The 17,694-nt window shown below is 39.1% G+C and overlaps 1 protein-coding gene across 1 annotated transcript in view; it reads left to right on the top strand.

Annotated features, from left to right (window-relative positions):
- Nucleotides 1–17,445, top strand: part of GPC5 (glypican 5) — a gene marked incomplete at its 5' end in the record, with an annotated part of 634,518 nt that extends 617,073 nt beyond the window's left edge. The window contains one exon of the mRNA XM_067536868.1: nt 17,087–17,445. Within this exon, the coding sequence (XP_067392969.1) occupies nt 17,087–17,217 (131 nt within the window). The remainder of the gene's footprint in view (nt 1–17,086) is intronic.
- Nucleotides 17,446–17,694: the final 249 nt, after the last annotated feature.

Here is a 17,694-nt window from a genome sequence, read left to right as displayed (position 1 = left end):
AAACTTTGCTGACATTTTTCTAATTGTCATCCTCTTCAAAGCAGTAATAAGAACCTCCTCATCTCCTGTTTATTAATGTAAGAATACCTTTCCTAATCATTACTCTCCGTGTGAAAGGGGCAAAAAGCACAGTGTAGAGTCTAGCAGTGAGTATGTGTCAGCCCTTTTATCTTGCTTGGGCCACATATAAAGCTCTATACCCAAATGTGCCAGACAGTGCTATTTTTAATAATGCAGCTGCAAAAAGAACATACTCTCTCCAGTAAACTGTAAGCCCATAAGCCCATTTTCTATGGAGCTGGTCCTTAGAATCACAGAGTACACCCCTTAGCTGAGTCTAGTAAATATTTGTTATTGAAAGATAAATTATGGACATGGGATTTCTGACAACGGATGTGCTAGTACAGTTCAGAAACAATTTTCAATGGGATCCTTTTCAGTGCATTCAACCCAAGAAGAATTTTCATACAAATGCTACTTACTACCTGTGGCAATAGAAAGGACATTGATAAAAAGAATCCCTGTATGGTCTTTCTAAATTATTTGTGAGTATAATACAGAGGCCACATGCCTTTAATTCACAAATATAAGACATAGATGTATGAGATTTTTAAAAAATCAAATGAGATTTTGATATTACTGTAAGTCAATTAATTTAAAACAATCTTAATTAAAATTTGATTGGTTGAGGTATGCAAGAAGGAAGTCAATTTTTCAGCTGCTTTTGAAACATTTTTCCACTGAGACTACAGTAATTCTGCTGTAATATGGTAATATCACTATAATATTGAGCAGTGCTCCAGACTGAGCGGTAAAGAATAAAATGGAACATATTGAAGGATACAATAAAGGCTCAATAAAATAGCAAAATATATGGCTAATCTTCAGACTGTCTGAAAAGTGTCTAGTCAGGAAAACAATCAATTATATAGATAATTTAAACTGTTGAAAAAGCATGTAGTGGATTTTGTTTTAAACAGTTCAACTTTGCATTTTACATTTTAAAAAAGCAACATGTATTTATCAAGCATTTTATTATAATTTCTGATAACACCTTAGGCAGGGAAAAATTGGCTTAAATTGAATCCCTTTAACAAGTGCTAGTGCTATCCACAGTCACATAAATAGGGTCATGTTCAGAAGGACACCACAAGGGCTCAAAATTGTCCCCTTTTGTTTAATTCAGACAATAAGGGTCTGATTCACTGCCCATGAAGCCAATGGGAATGTTTCTTTTGATTTCACTGGGCTTTGGATCAGATTCTAAGCCAGCAAAAATGGTCTTTAAATCAATGCATGGTGCCTAATTTTATTTATTTTTATTTTTGAGTGTGGAATCAGTAGATATAAAAGATATAAAGGCCATAACAAGAAAAGATTTTCTAATAACACAGAGTAACCTGGAAATTAACGGTCCTAAAGTGCATTAGCTTGCTTCTCGGTTCACAAGGTCATTAGCCATTGTTTGATTTTCTGCAACTGAAAATCCCTCTGAAAATGTGATTAAAGTATCTTGACTCCAAGAAAAGTTTCATTGCTTTCGCCTAGCATTGGTTATATATGGCTGAGTCATAGGCTTGCTGGCTTCAGAGGGGTCAGACATCCAGCCTACCAGTTACAGGCTTTGCTAAGGAGAATGAGCCAACCCAGATTCATCAGTGGATAGTTAATTGCCTAAGTAGCTGAGTGGTAGTTAATTAGATAAGGATCTCCTGGCCTTAATAAAGGCATAAGAGGGATCAATCAGGAGACCAGAACAGAGAAAGTTCCTCAGAGGAGCAGTTTAGGAAACTACTCTCAGTGGTGTCTCTCTGTGAAGAGCAAAGGCTCACAGAGAAAAGGAACAGACCCACAGAGAAGGAGCTGCAAGGGTCCAAGGCAAGGTCCAGAGCAGCATAGGAAACCAACTGGGTGAGATACCTCCTGGGAAACTACTAAGGACTTGCTCAGCAACAAGTGCCACACTGTCAAGGGAAGACTGGAATCCTGCTGAATGCCCAGCAGTGGTTAAAGCTCCAGGCAGTGAATTTAGTTTGAGTGCCCAGTGGTTACAGGGATGAGACATAAAACTGATTAATCCAAGGGCAAATAGTCTCTGGAGTAGCTGACTAAAGCTTTCATTTGTGTTATTATGTGATCCTTTTCTGTTAGATAAATGAGACCCTCTGAAGAGAGTACCAGAAAGGCCTGCTTGGACTTGTTTATGCCCTGATGAGAGGAAATTGAGAAAGGGGCTCACTTGCAGTGCCATGCCTGACCACTGGGAGGGGATGGTGCCAGGATGATCTCAACTGCATTACAGGCTGTTAATGAGTAGTTTGAATAAGCAATTACCTCTCAATGGAAAGTTAATGGGAATTGACACTCCTTTACTCATTCGATAGGAAGTGCTCTGTGTGGCATGAGTGGGGGGCATAGGTTCTGAGGGTGCTGCCGCATCCTTTGGCCTGATATTATATAAAGGGTTTAAAGTTTGGTTGAATGGATCTCAGCACCCCCACTATAAAAATTGTTCCAGCATCCCAGGGTGGGGAAATAGTAGCAAAAGGTCAGACGTGGGAATATATTGTAAGTGGTCCAAGCCAGGATGTTGGTGCCCACAATGTTATTTCCGCTTGTGTGTAGGGCTGCTGCTGCCTTTAATTGTACATACAATGTGTGTACATTAGATAATGAATGCACTAAATTTGCCTAGATGATATGTACTAAGTACAAGACAATAAGTAAAAGTATTCGATTCACTGACCATACAAATGACAATCTTCTCTTAATGTGGGTAGAACTTTGTTACTCCAAATTTCTACCTGCCAAAATATATAATTTTGGTTGCTAGGGAGGTATTAATATCTGATATTTTCTTATGTAAAAGAGGTTTATGTGAAGTCTTGTATAGAAAATAGTGTAGTGTATTATATGACAAAACTTCCAGCTGTTATTCAGTAACTTATTATGTCCATACACCTAAAATTACTACTTATGATAGAACTGAGTGATATGCAATTTTCAAGTTTTGTGAATAAGACCTAATAGCTATCACAATCAATTGCAAAGTGTGCCTTAACCATCTGTTCCATGGCTGTAGTTTAAAGATGATAAAATGAAAAAAACATAAAGAGAGAGCAAGAATATTTAATAAATTATAAGAAACATAAAATAAGTAACACAGGAACAATATCATAACTTACACCTTTAAGTTACACCTTTATCTTTTTTACATACTCAGTATTATGTGACCAGTGCAGCAACAATTTTGGTGGTATATATGGATTTAACGAATGTAGCAAAACCAGGGGAAATTGGAATTATTGGTTGTGTGTGAATATACCAGATATGGCCAAGTTTACTGACCCTCAGAGCCACGTATGATAATCTTGAAAAGTTTGGGAGCAGCAAGACACACACAACCTTTACACATGCATTTTAAAAAATATTAATATCCTAATTACTGTTTCACAACTATTTTTTGCTAGAGCTAGAGGCCTTGTGGGTCTCCATCCTAGTCATAAGTCTTTTGAAATCCAGTTGATATGTTGTCAAGGTGGTACGGAGAAGCTTGGTCAGATGTTGACTGAACAATGTTTCAATTTAACAAGCTTCATCGCTGAGGACATCGATTGACAGTAGTATGTTGTGCCGAAAATTGAAATGAATTGCACACTAGTCATCTTGAGTTGTGGATGCTTCGTTCCTGGTATTTGCTTCCAGAACTTGACTGTAGACTGTGATTTATGTATCATCTTTAGAGCCTGGTCCTCCTGGAGTTCCAAGAGTTCCATTTCTACAGGAGATGTTTCCATAACCACGGTTTTGGGAATTGGACAGTTATTGTTGATCACATCAACCATGAATGGGTTTACAAGAAAGGCAAAGCAGGATCTCAACTTCTGCAAGTCTTCAAACCTGACCTGAAAGTCATCAAGCAGTCCTTGTAATTACCTCTGTATTCCTTGAATTTGTGATCTCCTACTTCAATTTCAGGGAACGTGTTTACCCTATTCTTGAGATGGGGAAAGCGGTTGAAGTCTCTTAACCCTATGTCTCTTTGCAGAAACTTTAACTTGTTCTGGAAGCTGAGGATTGTCAGAGTAAGGTCAGAAATAGTCTTATCCTTCCCTTGGAGTGCCAAGTTGAGAGTTTTCAGATGCCGCATAATATCAGTGAAAAACATCAGATCCTGCATCCGTTGTTCATCTTTCAGTTGTGGATAGGACTTTTCTTTTTCTTCAAGGAAAGCATTGATAGGCTCCACAAACCTATTTAAGACATTGCTGGTGGATAACCACCTTACAATTCAGTAGAAAGAGTCATCATTAGGTTGGTCTTCAACATCCAGTTCTTCGATGAAATTTTTTAACTGTGGATGAGTCTTCCCATTTGAGTGGATAAAATTAACAATTTCTAGGACTGTTTTCATAACACTTTCATACCTGAAGTATTTGCCTACGAGATGTTCACAATGCAATGAACAGGGAGAAACTCCAGAAATTTGGGATTGCTTTTCAAGAGTCTGATGAGACATACTTTTTCCCCCACCATTGCAGGTGCTCTACCTGTTGTAACATAACAAGTTTATCCAGAGGTACATTGGCTTTGTCAAGTGCATTCCTTACATCAATACCCTGGTTTGTTTCTTTTAGTGCCTCTAAGTCTCTCATTTATTCTTTTACAATTACATCCACAGAAAAAAGTGAACAAATATTGCTTGTTGTGGTTTATCCTGTATATCTGTGGATTTGTCGACAGCTAGGCTCAATGCTAGAGAATTCTTTAGATCATTTTGCATCTTGCTTGCAACATCAACACTGATCTGGGAGATACCTCTCTATAGTGAGGCGTGGAATTGGAATTTGCCTGATTAGTTATTGAAGTTTTGTGTTACTTGGATCTAAAACTGCAACCACTTCTGCAATATTCTTCTTTACAAATTCTCCATCACAATATGGATTTTTATCATGAGCAACATTTCATGACATAACCAAACTAACTTTGGTCATTGTCAGCTTCCTTACTTAATGCTGAAAGTAGTGTCTGTTGACTGTTTAGGGGTAATTTTAATGAGGTTAACTTGGGTATTTAGAGGAAACGTTACTGTGATTCGTTTCATAGTGACATGTCAAGTTGCTTGCTTTGTAGTGAGTGAGTGATGCATTGCAGATAAGGTATAGGGGTTTGCCATCTTTAACAGTGAATGCAAAATCCTCTTCCCATTCTGGCCTAAAACGTCAGTTTTCTTCTTCATGCTTACATTTCTTACAATTTGAAGATGTCACTGTCATCCATGAAATTAACATAGGCTTAACATTTAAATCTAAAACAATTCAAATGCAATTTATGAAAAATAAACACACCTGCATTCTTTGGAATGCAGGGAGAGCCTGAGCATACAGCATGTCGGAATACAAAATGATACAACTTCCTGCTGTAATGTGCATGGGTGAACTCTCCTTGGTCACATTCTCTGCCTACCAGACTGGTAGGGCAGAAGTTGGGGGTGGAGCTTGAGGATTCTGCCCTGCAGCAGGGTGGTGAGGCTATGAGCTTCTGCCTGTGGTGGAGCGACGGGTTTGGGGACTTCACCCCCACAGGGGGCACCTGCTGGGGCTCAGACTTCTGTTTCATGCCCACCCCCCAGCCAGCTGAGTTTCACCGCTTGGCTTCCTTCCTCCCCAGCTGGGTTTCACCACCTCCTCCCCCTACTAATAAGAGCTGTTATCTGAACTGAAGCAGATACACTCAGAGTCAGTGCTGGGGCAGACAAAGCAGGGTGAGGGAAGAAATCCTCAAACTTAGAGCCAAATGAGGCAAGCTCCCCTGCTTGATTTCCTCTCCAGGTGGCCAGCCACTGACTCATCCCCTTGGTGCTTCCTCCTTCCACCAGAGAGAAGGGCTGGTCTCTGATTGGCCCCTCTCAGCTCCTGCTCCCAGCACCAATGCAGGCAACTAGTGAAGTGGTGGGGTGACTTGTGGTGGCAAGGGGGGTCTTGGGGCTTTTAACCTATGGAGGGCACCTACCGGACCTTGGGGCTTCTGCCCTGCTGAGGGCAACCTGCTGGGGCTTCTGTCCTGCGGTGGGGATAGGGACGGGGGTCTTGGAGCTTCCACCATCCCCCCGCTAGGCGGCAGCCCCAAGGACCGGCAGGTGCCTCCTGCGTGGTGTCAGAAAGTAATTTTCATTCCTTGAAGAGGGCTTGTACATATCTCTGTCATAGTTACAGGGATAGCTGCACCTCTGACCTCTCTCTGAATGCACTCCTTCTGGTGTCAGCCTTTACCTTTCTGGGGTGGAATCACATGATTCTCCCACCCAAGGCCATGCCCTGTGTAACAGCACCCTGCCTAACAACCTTAGCCTGAAAGTCCGTTCCTGAGGTTCCCCAACAGTTCTTCTCTTCGGGCATCTGTAACCAGGGGTCAATACAGTGACCAAAGAGCCTTCTTAAAACTAGAGTTTTGTCTAATCTAAACATAATAGAAAAAGGATTTTAGAACAAGAAAAGGTCTTAAATCCTACACTTCTGTGACTGGTGACCAGGAAGGCCTAGCTTCCTCCATCATGGATGCGTGTGTGTTCATTCCTCACCCAAAAATTCCCCCCTCCCTAAAGAGAGAGAGTCACTTTTTTCCAAGCAAGAATTCCTTTGTCTTCTCTGTTTCCTGAGCTTGGATCTTATTGTTTAAAACCACTTTAGTGAGCCCAATGGGAGGTCAAGCCTCCCTCTCAGCCAGTTGCTCTCCTGTTGCCTTGTAAAAAACCCCAAGTGTTTTGTGAACACTGTCTTGTTCTGAGACATTGCTTTAGCCTCCTGTTTATTTCCCTGTTTGATTTAATCCAATGTAGTCATACAGTAAACATCCCACTAACCAGGGCACTTACAGTATTTATACATTTTCACAGAGCAGCTTCAGGTTCGTCACAATCTTTATATCAGGTGATGGACGCAATTAGGCTTTGTCCATAAACACTGCCATAAACATGTTTTAACAGCAGGTGACAGTGACTTGGCAAGAGCAGTGTTTGACAAATGAGGTCTAGAAAAGCATGAGAAGTGTAGCAGATCCATCTATAGATTGTTTCTCCACTACATTTGTTATACTAAATGATTATTTTACTGCTCTTCAAAATCAGATGGATGTTAAAAATGGTAGAAATTTTTCAAAATGTTGACAGGCTTTTTTTCTAATATTTTTCCCTATTCTTCAACCCATTCTACTTGATATTTAAATATAACTTTAATATCATGAAATAACTTGAAATGCTTTAAGAAATCCAAATAGCTTCTTCTCATGGAGAAAGCAAAAATGAATTATACCAGCAAAGCAGTATTCTACCTAGTGCATGAGAAGGGGTCTTTTGAGACAGACTTTGGATTGGGCAATAGGTCCATGTTTCCAAAGCATCAGTAGCCACAAACCCCAACATTAGAACTGGTCAGGAATTTTCTGTTGGAATAATTTCTGATGGCAAATGGAATTTGTATGAAATGTTGTTGAATTTTTTTAAATTATGCTTTTCCTCATTGGAAAAACCTGAACAAAGAGTTTAGGACTGGTTAACCCAAATAAACATGTTTGTTAAACACACTGATTTGAAACATTCTTTTCAGTGTTAAACATTGAACTGCAGTTGTCTACGGTGGCACATTGCTCCTGAGGCGTTGTAGTTCTGGTGTTTGATGCACAGATTCTCTTTTATGACTTGGGGTCCCTGGCTGGACTACATCTTCCATTTTGTGTTCCAAACTAATGACTGAAGTAGAGCCAATAAAAGGGCTGCAGAACTGTCCTGAGACCTGCCCAGAGGTTAGATTCTGTCACCTCTCCTTACCCCTGTAAGCTCCCTTCCTGAAGCTCATTCTGAATGGTAAATTAGTACAATTAGTTCATTGTGCATGAGGTGAGGGACCTTGTGACTTTCTTTCTGAGAAACATTGTAACATTTTACACTGTTGATAAAACTACAGATTTTGCCTTTGAATAAAAACCTGTCACCTTGCATCCTTCTTCTGTAACCATTCCTTTAAATAGCGCAGTTTCTCATCATCTTACCATTTTCTTTGATTTCCCAAAATATAACTATCATTTTGGTTGTGTCTATCCTTGGCTTTTCTGCTGTGCTCATTGTAATATCTAAGCACCAACTTGTACATTACACTTAAGGATCTCACTTCATGAATGATATCTAACTAAACTTCCCAACAACCTTGTCAAAATACACAAAAATCCTAGCAGATACTTCTGGAGTTGGATGTAGTAGATGTTTTAAAAGATCACAGGGTTGCTGTTCCAAGGCTTGGGACAAATTAAAAAAGATATTTTAAAGACAAATAACCTAAGTTGTGGTGATTTTTGAGAACAGAGTAATGGGCATAAGAAATAATCTTTAGTTTTCACTAGTTCCACCACTGCGTTGCTCTTTCATAAGCCCCATTTTATTTTCAGTGGGGCTCTATATGTGCTTATCAGTGAGTTGTAATATCTCCTTTGTGTATAAATATTGAATGTGTTCATACTCACAAAGCTACTTTTTCTATACTTTTCTTTTTTCCTCTCTTTACCATTTTGTATATTTTTATCAAAAATCAATCAGTGGTAGATTAAGTAATAAGTAAATTACTCGGTTTGAATGCCTTAAATAAAAAAAAAAAGTCCCCACAGAAATCAAGAGAGGAGGGATCCTAGAAACCGAACTTCTTTAATTTCAAAAATTATTTTACTTCTATTTTGCCACTGCTGTTTTGAATGAATTCTGTACATAGCCTGTGTAATATTCCTCTTTTGACAAGCTTGTGTGTGTGTTTGCAGAAACAAATATGGTATAAACATGTGGCTCACCCGTAGTAAAACTCAGCATCTCTCAGTGGGCAAGTTTGTTTTTTTCCCTTGAAATTAATTCCTTTGTTCTCTTTCCAGGGAGCTTGTGACAGCTATTTGTTGTTTGTTTTTATTTTTTACTTTACCTTTTACAATTCCTATTTGAGATGGAAACATATTAAAAGTATTCAAATTTAAAACCAAAAAGAATTTAAATTACAACTCTAGTTAGTGTGGTGTATCTACCCAATTATGTAAGAGGCTGTAACTGATAATGGTGGCCATAGCTACAAGATCCCCCCCTGTTTTGCTATTAATCAGATTCCAAAGTGGTCGGAATATTTTTCTCTCTTCACCCACATCTTGCCATTTGCACATATGACTCATAGCCCTAAGATGTCAAAGAATTGCTTGGCTAAAACCCACACCAAAAAGTGAAAAAATTGGTGGGTTAGCCTCATAGTCTGAATGAAAATTGACTACCAATGCTAACTTTAATTATATGAAGATGAAAAGCCAGTTGACTTCTTTTACTTCTTTCTCCAAGTTTCCATGCCAGCCCCCAGTTGGAAAGAAGAGGGCTCCTGGTATGCTTTCAGAGCTGCTGTACCACAATGGCTCGGATAACAGTGTTGGATCTTTTTATTTCTGGGCAAGTCAGAGCAATTAGCAGAGGGCAAAATATCAGATCATAGGGGTAAAGTGTCAAATACCAAAGGGAAGTAACTAGCTATTCCGTACAAGGGGTTTCCCTTCATCATCCAGGATCAGCCATAAAGTAATATATCAGAGCCATGTTAGTTCTATTGGTTGCTTACGTTCCTTTTTTTTGTCCTATACTTAATTTTACCCATAGCTATTGTGCAGATGTGGAGCCTAGAGCATCTCAGCTTTCCTTTTCATAAATACAAACTGCAGTTTGTACTGGAACTAAAGCCAGCCCTCTTTTCATTACATCCGCAGGAAATCCACAAGTATTGTGGTAAGCAGTTCTGCCTCCAAAAGCAAAAGTGCAAGCAAGTAGGATCAAATCAATATGCAAAAGATGATGTAAGGGATTCTGACATGGCAATCCAAGAAAAATAGAAAAGCAATAATGGTCAGCTAGTTAATAGGGACTGATGGAGTGGCAGATGGGCCTAAAACAAACCACTTTTTCAACTCAGAGCCTAACATACTTAAACTTGGTGAACTTTTTGTTGAGTCCTTCTCCTGCTGTGATTATTGGCTAGATGTACTTGCACCAAATTGTTCTGAATAATTTAATTTATAGGTTTTTCTCCTGCTATATTACTCTGCAACATTGAAATGTGAGCACGTGCTAAGAATATGGATGTGGACATTTTTAAAGTCTGAATACCTTATGGCTGACTCAACAGAAGAAGTATCCATCATGCTAAAAAGAGCCAGAGTGCTCTCCTCAAAAAACTCCCACACTCAAACAAATAAACCCAAGAACAAAAATGTATATTTACTCTTTGGTGGACTGGGACTGTGATAGATGAATTGTGGGTCTATAAAGGAGGCATAAAAATCATTGTGATAGGTTGTATTTATCCACAGTTCTACAAAGAAACATAATGATGATCCTTTAAACTTGTCAAAAGTGGATTTAGGATGAGGTCCAAGTCCTACTAAAGTCAATACAAAAACCTCCAAACCCACTAATTTTGAATAGGTGAATAATTAGTGAATAATTTAATTCAGTTATTAAAATTAAAAAGGGTCTGGCTTGTAAGGACTTATGATCTTCAGTTAAATGATTTGGCACATGTTTCATGATTTTTGTGGCTAAGCTAACACTGTATTTCGCCCTGTAGAAAAAGGATGGATAAACCCAGTGCTTAATTTGTGCCAGGGCTAAGCAGTTCATACCCCTGGCACCTCTGGGCTTGCTGCATCAGTTATGAAAATAAAAAAAAATTGCTTTGAGCCTCAGCACCCCTTTCATTACAAATTATGCACTGGATAAACCAACAGCTGATGTATATCAAGCTCTGCAGTAATTTTCCTTTTCCTGCTATGATTTTTTTTTTTTTTTTTTTTGCTGGCTCTGATTACCTGTGCATGCCATGTGACTCATAGTACAAAACGCGTGTGTCTTTGAATGTTGATTGTAAGGAGATGTGGTTTGAGGCTGGTTTTGTAACATATGGCTGGTGGAGCTTGAAGCTGTGTGTTTGTAAACAGATAACTTTCTCTTGTGGGAAATAATCTTGCTGTGTCATGCTGAGTTTGGTACATGGAAAGTGGGTAAAATGTAAGATCAAATTCTGTGAACTGTTCCTATCCAAAAATTATATCTGTACTAGTGAAAACAAAGTGGTATAATAGGCATGTGGCTCATACTGAAAAATATATAGTGAACTTTAGTACCCAGTGGGATGTCTGACTGCTTTTCAGTCTTGTTACCAACTGCTGTTAGCCTCTGAAGAATATCATAGTTAGCAACAGAGAAGTTCTCGTGACAAAGTTTGAAGAATCCTTATCTTTGCTCAGTCTCCTGTCCTAGGTTTTCATTCAGTCAGTTTAGAACTCACTTAAGTTGTGTGAGCAAATATTTAGGATCTGAATTCTGAAAGTTTAACCATGCTGAAAGCAAGTGTGTACAGTGTTGATCTACATTCTAGACTATGGACAACATTATTGTAATTGTTCAATTTGTATTGTGTTGGACTGGAGCCGCACTCTCTAAGTTGGTTTATAAACACAGAGTGAGATGGGGTTCCTGCCCCAAAGAAACTTAGACTAGATCTACACTACAGACCTATATCAGTATAACTAAGTCACTCGGGGGTCTGAAAAATCCACATCCCTGAGCGATGTAGTTATACTGACCTAAACGCTGTGTAGGCAGCGCTATGTTTAAGGAAGAGCTTCTCCCATTGATATAGCTACCGCCTCTTGGGGAGGTAGATTAACTACACCAACAAGAGAAGCTCTCCTGTTGGCGAAGGAGCATCTTCACTTAAGCGCTATAGGGGCATAGCTGCATTGGTGCAGCTGCGCTGATGCAGTGTTTTAAGTGTAGACCTGCCCTTAAATCTAAGACACAGAACAAGTCACTATGTCAAAGAATGGGAGGAGAATAGGGATGGAGGGAAAGTATAAGAGCAATATAAATATGAGATCACATAGGGGAGCTATATGCATACCTTCAGGATTCCAAATCTTTTAAGGCTGAAGTTTCCACAAGTCATTAGTGATTTGAGGTGCCACAAACTTGCTGTGCAAACCTTGAAAGAGTATTTTTAGAAGGTGGCTGTTGTCATTTTTTGAAATTCTGGCCTCTTTCAGATGTTTCAAGCTGAGTATCTGAAAAATCAAGGCACTCAAAATCATTAGCCACTTTTGAAAGTTTATGCCATAAGGTTTTTAAATATTTATAATAATGAATGATTCCCTAAGGGTCCTTCATTGCTATATGACAGCATATAACATTTGATTGTCTTGCCATATTGTACACTTAAGACTCACTTAAAGTCTTATAATGAAACAATTATTTTACTACAACATTGGCTGAAGTTCAGATATAGGAAAAACATGGTCTTCCCCCTCAAAGTTCCTTCAACCTAACACACCACACACTGGTTTTCTTAAGGTGTCTTATTTCTTTCTGGATGCTAACTACCAACCACCTTGCTTAATGGCAACTGCACTAGTATTTATTACGACAAAATACAAAAGTCAACAAAACGTTTCTCCTGCTTCAAGAATTACATGACACCCACCAGTGTGGGGATTATACTGTGCCATGTTGGGGTTACTGCAAATTACCAGCTGTTGTCATCTTCTAGTCTTGGTCCCATCTGTACAGGGTCGGCTCTTTGAGTCCTTTTCCTTTCCAGTCTGTCTTGAAGCAGTTTTTCAGACACTTTGTATCTTTTTGTATGACATCCATATATCTAGTTTTGGATCTTTCAACCTTTCTCTTACCCTTCATTTCTAAATGTAACATCCTGTTTTCTATATATTCTTCAAATCTTTTTTTCACATGCTCAAACCATTGAAGACCTCACCTTTTCTATAATTGGTACCACCTTCACCCATGATCCATCTTTATAATTCCATACATCCATCTTAACATTTTCACTTTCACTGTCTTCAAGATCTGCTCCTGTCTCTTTCTCAGTGCCCACATTTTGGAGCCATACAAAAGTGAGTGCCTAACTACCACCTTGTAGATCTTACTTTTCAGTTTGATAGGCATTCCCCTATCTCAGATTTCTCCACTTACTTCTCTCCATTTAGTCCATGCCTTTCTTGTTCTGCTTATAACTTCATCGCTGAGTTCACCATTATACTATACTGTCAAACCTAGATACTTGAACTTCTGGTAGTGGTTGGCTCCTCAAACTTTGGTTTGATGATATCTTAAAGGAAGGAATCAAGACTAACAGACCATATACTCTGTTTTATTTCTCCTGATTTTTCATGTCATTTCCTTCAAGTGTGCACCATACCTCTCAGAATCGTTTTCCACTTTCTCTCTCCCATGAGCACTACATCATCTGCAAAAAAAGGATGCAGCCATGTGCCACTTTGGATGTTTTCTGTAAATGGCATACACAAGTATTTTGCACTTAAAGTGTGAAAATAATGCAGACAGTTTCTTTGATACATCTGAGTTATTGTTAATAAAATGTTTGCCACTGTTGAACCACACAAGCCCTTGTAATAATTGCTTTCCTGCCAACACCACAATACCTCATGGCTGAGTGGGTCCTACCACTAGAAAGAGGAGAAAACAAAGACAAAGAAATAAAAGGGGTACAAAAAGCGAGTGACTCCTCTGCAGTTAAGGGGTATAGGTGGGTTTTGTTTCCTCCCTTTTGGCACTAAACCAGCATTGCCGAACAGTGTTGTTTCATTCTAAGAATCTGTACTTGAGCAGCCCTCAGAACAGGATAGGATGAATTGAGAGAGGAAAAGAGTGAGGGCAAGAAAAACACCACCCCAAGGATGAGAAGAAGTCAGGTTGGAAGTTTAGGTAAGGCAGTCTATTCTGCCCTCCATTTACAGTTAAAACTTTGGGGTTTTGATATATTAGTATTTGTAATGAAAGTTGAAAATATTAGGCTAAATCCCCAAGCAAGGGACACCATGTTGTGCTGAAAGGCAGATTGTGACTCCAAGATTTGCTTCTTGATTTCCCCCTTGCTGTTAGTGCTAGGAGTGGGGGAGGCAAGTATGTTGTGCCAAGTCTGTAAGTGGCACAGTGTACATCCACAAGCTGGTCAATTCAGCACACTTGTACCCACATACATCGGGTGAGGGATGTAACAGCCATGTGGAGACGGCTTACACTCATCCCATTGTGAAATTAACCATAATATAGGTAACCTGCACAGAAATGTAAGGGGCGTGTGTTACAGCTTAGAATTTACTTTCCTCTGTGTCCATTTGAACTGGTCTTATGCTCTGGTCCATAAAAGGTATGAATGGCTGTAATTTGAAAAGAGGGTTTCTGTAGGTAAGAGGAGATGTGTTTTGAGCTCACTTTGAGTTCATGTTGCAAGTACCACTACACCTGGAAGTAGTAAGGACTCTCCCATGTTACTTAGGCCTTGAATAATAAAGTGCTTACATCTGTGGCACCCATACATGTGTCTTTGTTCTCTTTGCTCCTGCTGGCATCACAAAACAATAAATGTCTTCAAACAAAAATTAAAATCCTGAGGAAGGAGTGGTGCAATAATTACAAGGCTTCTGTTGCAAGTGATATGCATTAAAATGTCCTGATTTAATTAACTTGTGTAGAAGGGGGAAAGGAGTATATTGTATTACCCAAACAATCAACCATAAAATCTCAATTTAAAAATGGTTCTAACTAAATATTGTTTAATAATTCTCACAACAGACATGCAGTGCTATAGTAATTTTTATAGGTACCTTTTTCTCCCCCCCAGCCCTGCCTCACTGGTAAGATGAACTGTCTTCCTGACTTTTGGTGGCATTCCACATTCACCCAACCCATAACACCTTGAGATCAGAAAACTTGATTTCACTATGCTGTAAATTCCACTTGAGGAGCTATATAAAAATGAGTTCCAGACTGAAATCTAAATCTAGAGGATTGCATGCTGTGATATACATGTGCTGATTTATGAAGTGCAAATATAGTGCTCATCTACAAAAAGGGATATGAGGACTTTGTGCCACTTTGGTCCCTTCACACGTTATTGCCAATTGGTGAGGGAAAGTACCCTACAATGGGGGAAGAAACAAAGCCGCTGTGCCGAGGAATCTGAAGCAGAAGATTGCCGAGTACCTACAGGAAAGTTTCCTAGAGATCTCTTTGGAGGATTTCTGTGAAATCCCAACTTACATTAACACACTTCTCCACTGCGCTGGGTATCTGAAGAGTGGAATTGGAAGCACATTTAAACACAGCTAGTCATGCACCCAAAAGCAGAAGTGCACTGTGTGCAGATGCTCCGTGAATGCAAACAGTAATCCAGGGTTGTGTGTTTGCATGGCACAAAGCAAGTTAGGCATCTTGGATTCCTGTTCTGATTGGGACCTCATGATATACTGTATAACCAGATACGATGTGTTCGGAACACTGACAGCAACAGTGGAGAGAAGTGCAGGATCCATCCTTTTAGATAGAGATGGTGGGCATTCAGGAAACACTGTTGAGGCTGTTGAAAAATGCCAGTGGGATATAGCTTCCCACAGTGCACTGCTCTAAATGTCGATGCTAGAGCACCAAGTATGAACATGCTTTGTCAAGACAATGAGTATGGTGTGGATGGGCACAAGCGCTGTAATTACACCGCTTTTGGATCATCAGTGTAACTTGCATCGACAACTTTCTAGTGTAGACAAGGCCTTAGAAATCCAGTCCAGAGAAGTGAAGCAGGAAATGAAGAACAAATAAATAATCCGTGTGCGGAGTTTGTATAATTTCTTCCATGAGAAATAACTGGGTGAACCAGAACAAGCTGGCATCCCAATCTTGCAATCCAAACTCCCCCTGTCAAAGCTTGGACATTTTTGAGATTAAAAGGATTAGCACTGAGGCTTCTTTTATAGTCCTTTAGCAAGCTATGACAGTCTCTGGACAGCAGACATCATAGCAGGTAATCCTTGGGTGCATAATAAGTAATTACTCATGGCTTTAAAGTAACATCTATTTTCTCTGCATTCCGGTAACTAGCTACATTTAGTTACTGTAATCAGCAATTTACAACTGTTCATAGGTATTTACTACTTAAAACTTCAAAGAGAAATAAAAACAATAGTATTGTTACATTCAAGTTCCATCTAAATGTTAGTTCAAAATTCAAAAATAGATATTAACAGATTATAGTGACAGATAGAAACTACTTGGTTACCTAGATAATTGCTAACAAGCTCATGGGTATACATAGCCATTATTTACTTTGAAACTCTTAACTATTCAAGATTTAACCTCAAAGTCTTAGCTATTTACTATGAATGACCCTAATTACCATTTGCATTTCCTATCAATGTGTTTTGAAAGGTTCTGTTTGTGTTGTTCAGCCTGCTAGGCTTTTCCTTTTGGCTCACATACATACACAAACATCCAGCTTTAACATCTCAGACGTACACACTCATATGTCCTATTTGTTCCTTATACTATGGTTGTCATGCTTATTTCTCTGCAGTCATCTTTCCCTCTGATCTGTCTAATGGTCCTTCTGTTCTGTCACAGAGCTGCTGCTGCTGTCAAACCACTTCTCTGCTTTCCTTTTTCAGTGATTTCAGCTCTTCTTCTTAGCTCTTGATCTATTCCTTCTGCCTCTGCTGCTTCTCCATCTGCTCCTATCTTGACTGACTCAAACCTCTCAGCCTTATGTTCAGGTTTTGACCTATTCTGATTGGTTACTTCCTCAATCCTTGTTATAAGCATAGCTATCCACCAATGATTTTTAAGCCTTCCCCGACTGGTCTGTTCTTATGATGCAATCACAGGTGCTAAACTCATCTGTCAGTCAAACTTGGATCTGACTGAAGATTTGTGCCATGCTCGACTGACTCCTCCCTTCTGGTTTTGGAGTGACCTTTACCTAACCTCAGTCCACACCGTGCCTATCTCTAGACCATCAACTGAACTGCCATCTCACTGTCCTTGACTACGTGTCAAGATTGATTGCACACTTAGAATTACCAGACTTTTAAACTATAAGCCATCACCTTATTTCTTTAAAATATGCTTAATTAACTTATGCATCTTAATGTTATGGTCTACTGCTGCAACCCTATTTCTTACCAATTTAATTTTATTTCAGTTTTTTCCTATTTTCAGGTAATGGTGGCGAAGCAGTGTTTTTCAGGACTGTGCTTGGAAACAAAATAGAGCAGCTCGAAATCCTTTGTATCACCCCCAGTGTAAATCCAAAGTGGTCTGGGGCTTCTATTTATCCAACTAGTGTCTGATCTTGTAGTTCTGACCCAGATAACTTCCACTGACTGTGATAAGAGTTTTGACCAGTAAAAACTGTACAGTAAGGGTCATAGAATCGACAGGCTGTTTGATATTGTCCTATAATAATTATTTTACAACGTTTTTTGATAAACACAATTAATCTCCTTCCAAGTTTAATGGTTCTGGTTTGTTCTAAGGTAAATGTGTTTTCACTTCTTGATTAATTAGTGTCATTACCACTTAACTGCCCTGATTAAATGTCTATTTAAAACTACATATTAAAGTTCCAATATCTTTCCTTTTTATATACAAATCTATTAACCCTTTGACTGGCTGACCTCATGGTACCATAGATTAAATTAGCAATTTACTCTAGATTGACAGTCATTAATGCAAAAGTCATATTTGGAGGCTACGCACACTAAAAATTAAAGCTATGCCTGTGGTGCCTATTAACATGGTATCTAGCTGCCAATTATACTTTATTA

The sequence above is a fragment of the Emydura macquarii genome, unplaced genomic scaffold, assembly GCF_026122565.2.
Source record: "Emydura macquarii macquarii isolate MOO-44397 ecotype Brisbane River unplaced genomic scaffold, CSIRO-AGI_Emac_v2 contig_3671, whole genome shotgun sequence".
NCBI classification, from domain to species: domain Eukaryota; kingdom Metazoa; phylum Chordata; order Testudines; family Chelidae; genus Emydura; species Emydura macquarii.
Note: the sequence above shows the minus strand (reverse complement) of the source record. Positions and strands in the feature narration are given on the sequence as shown.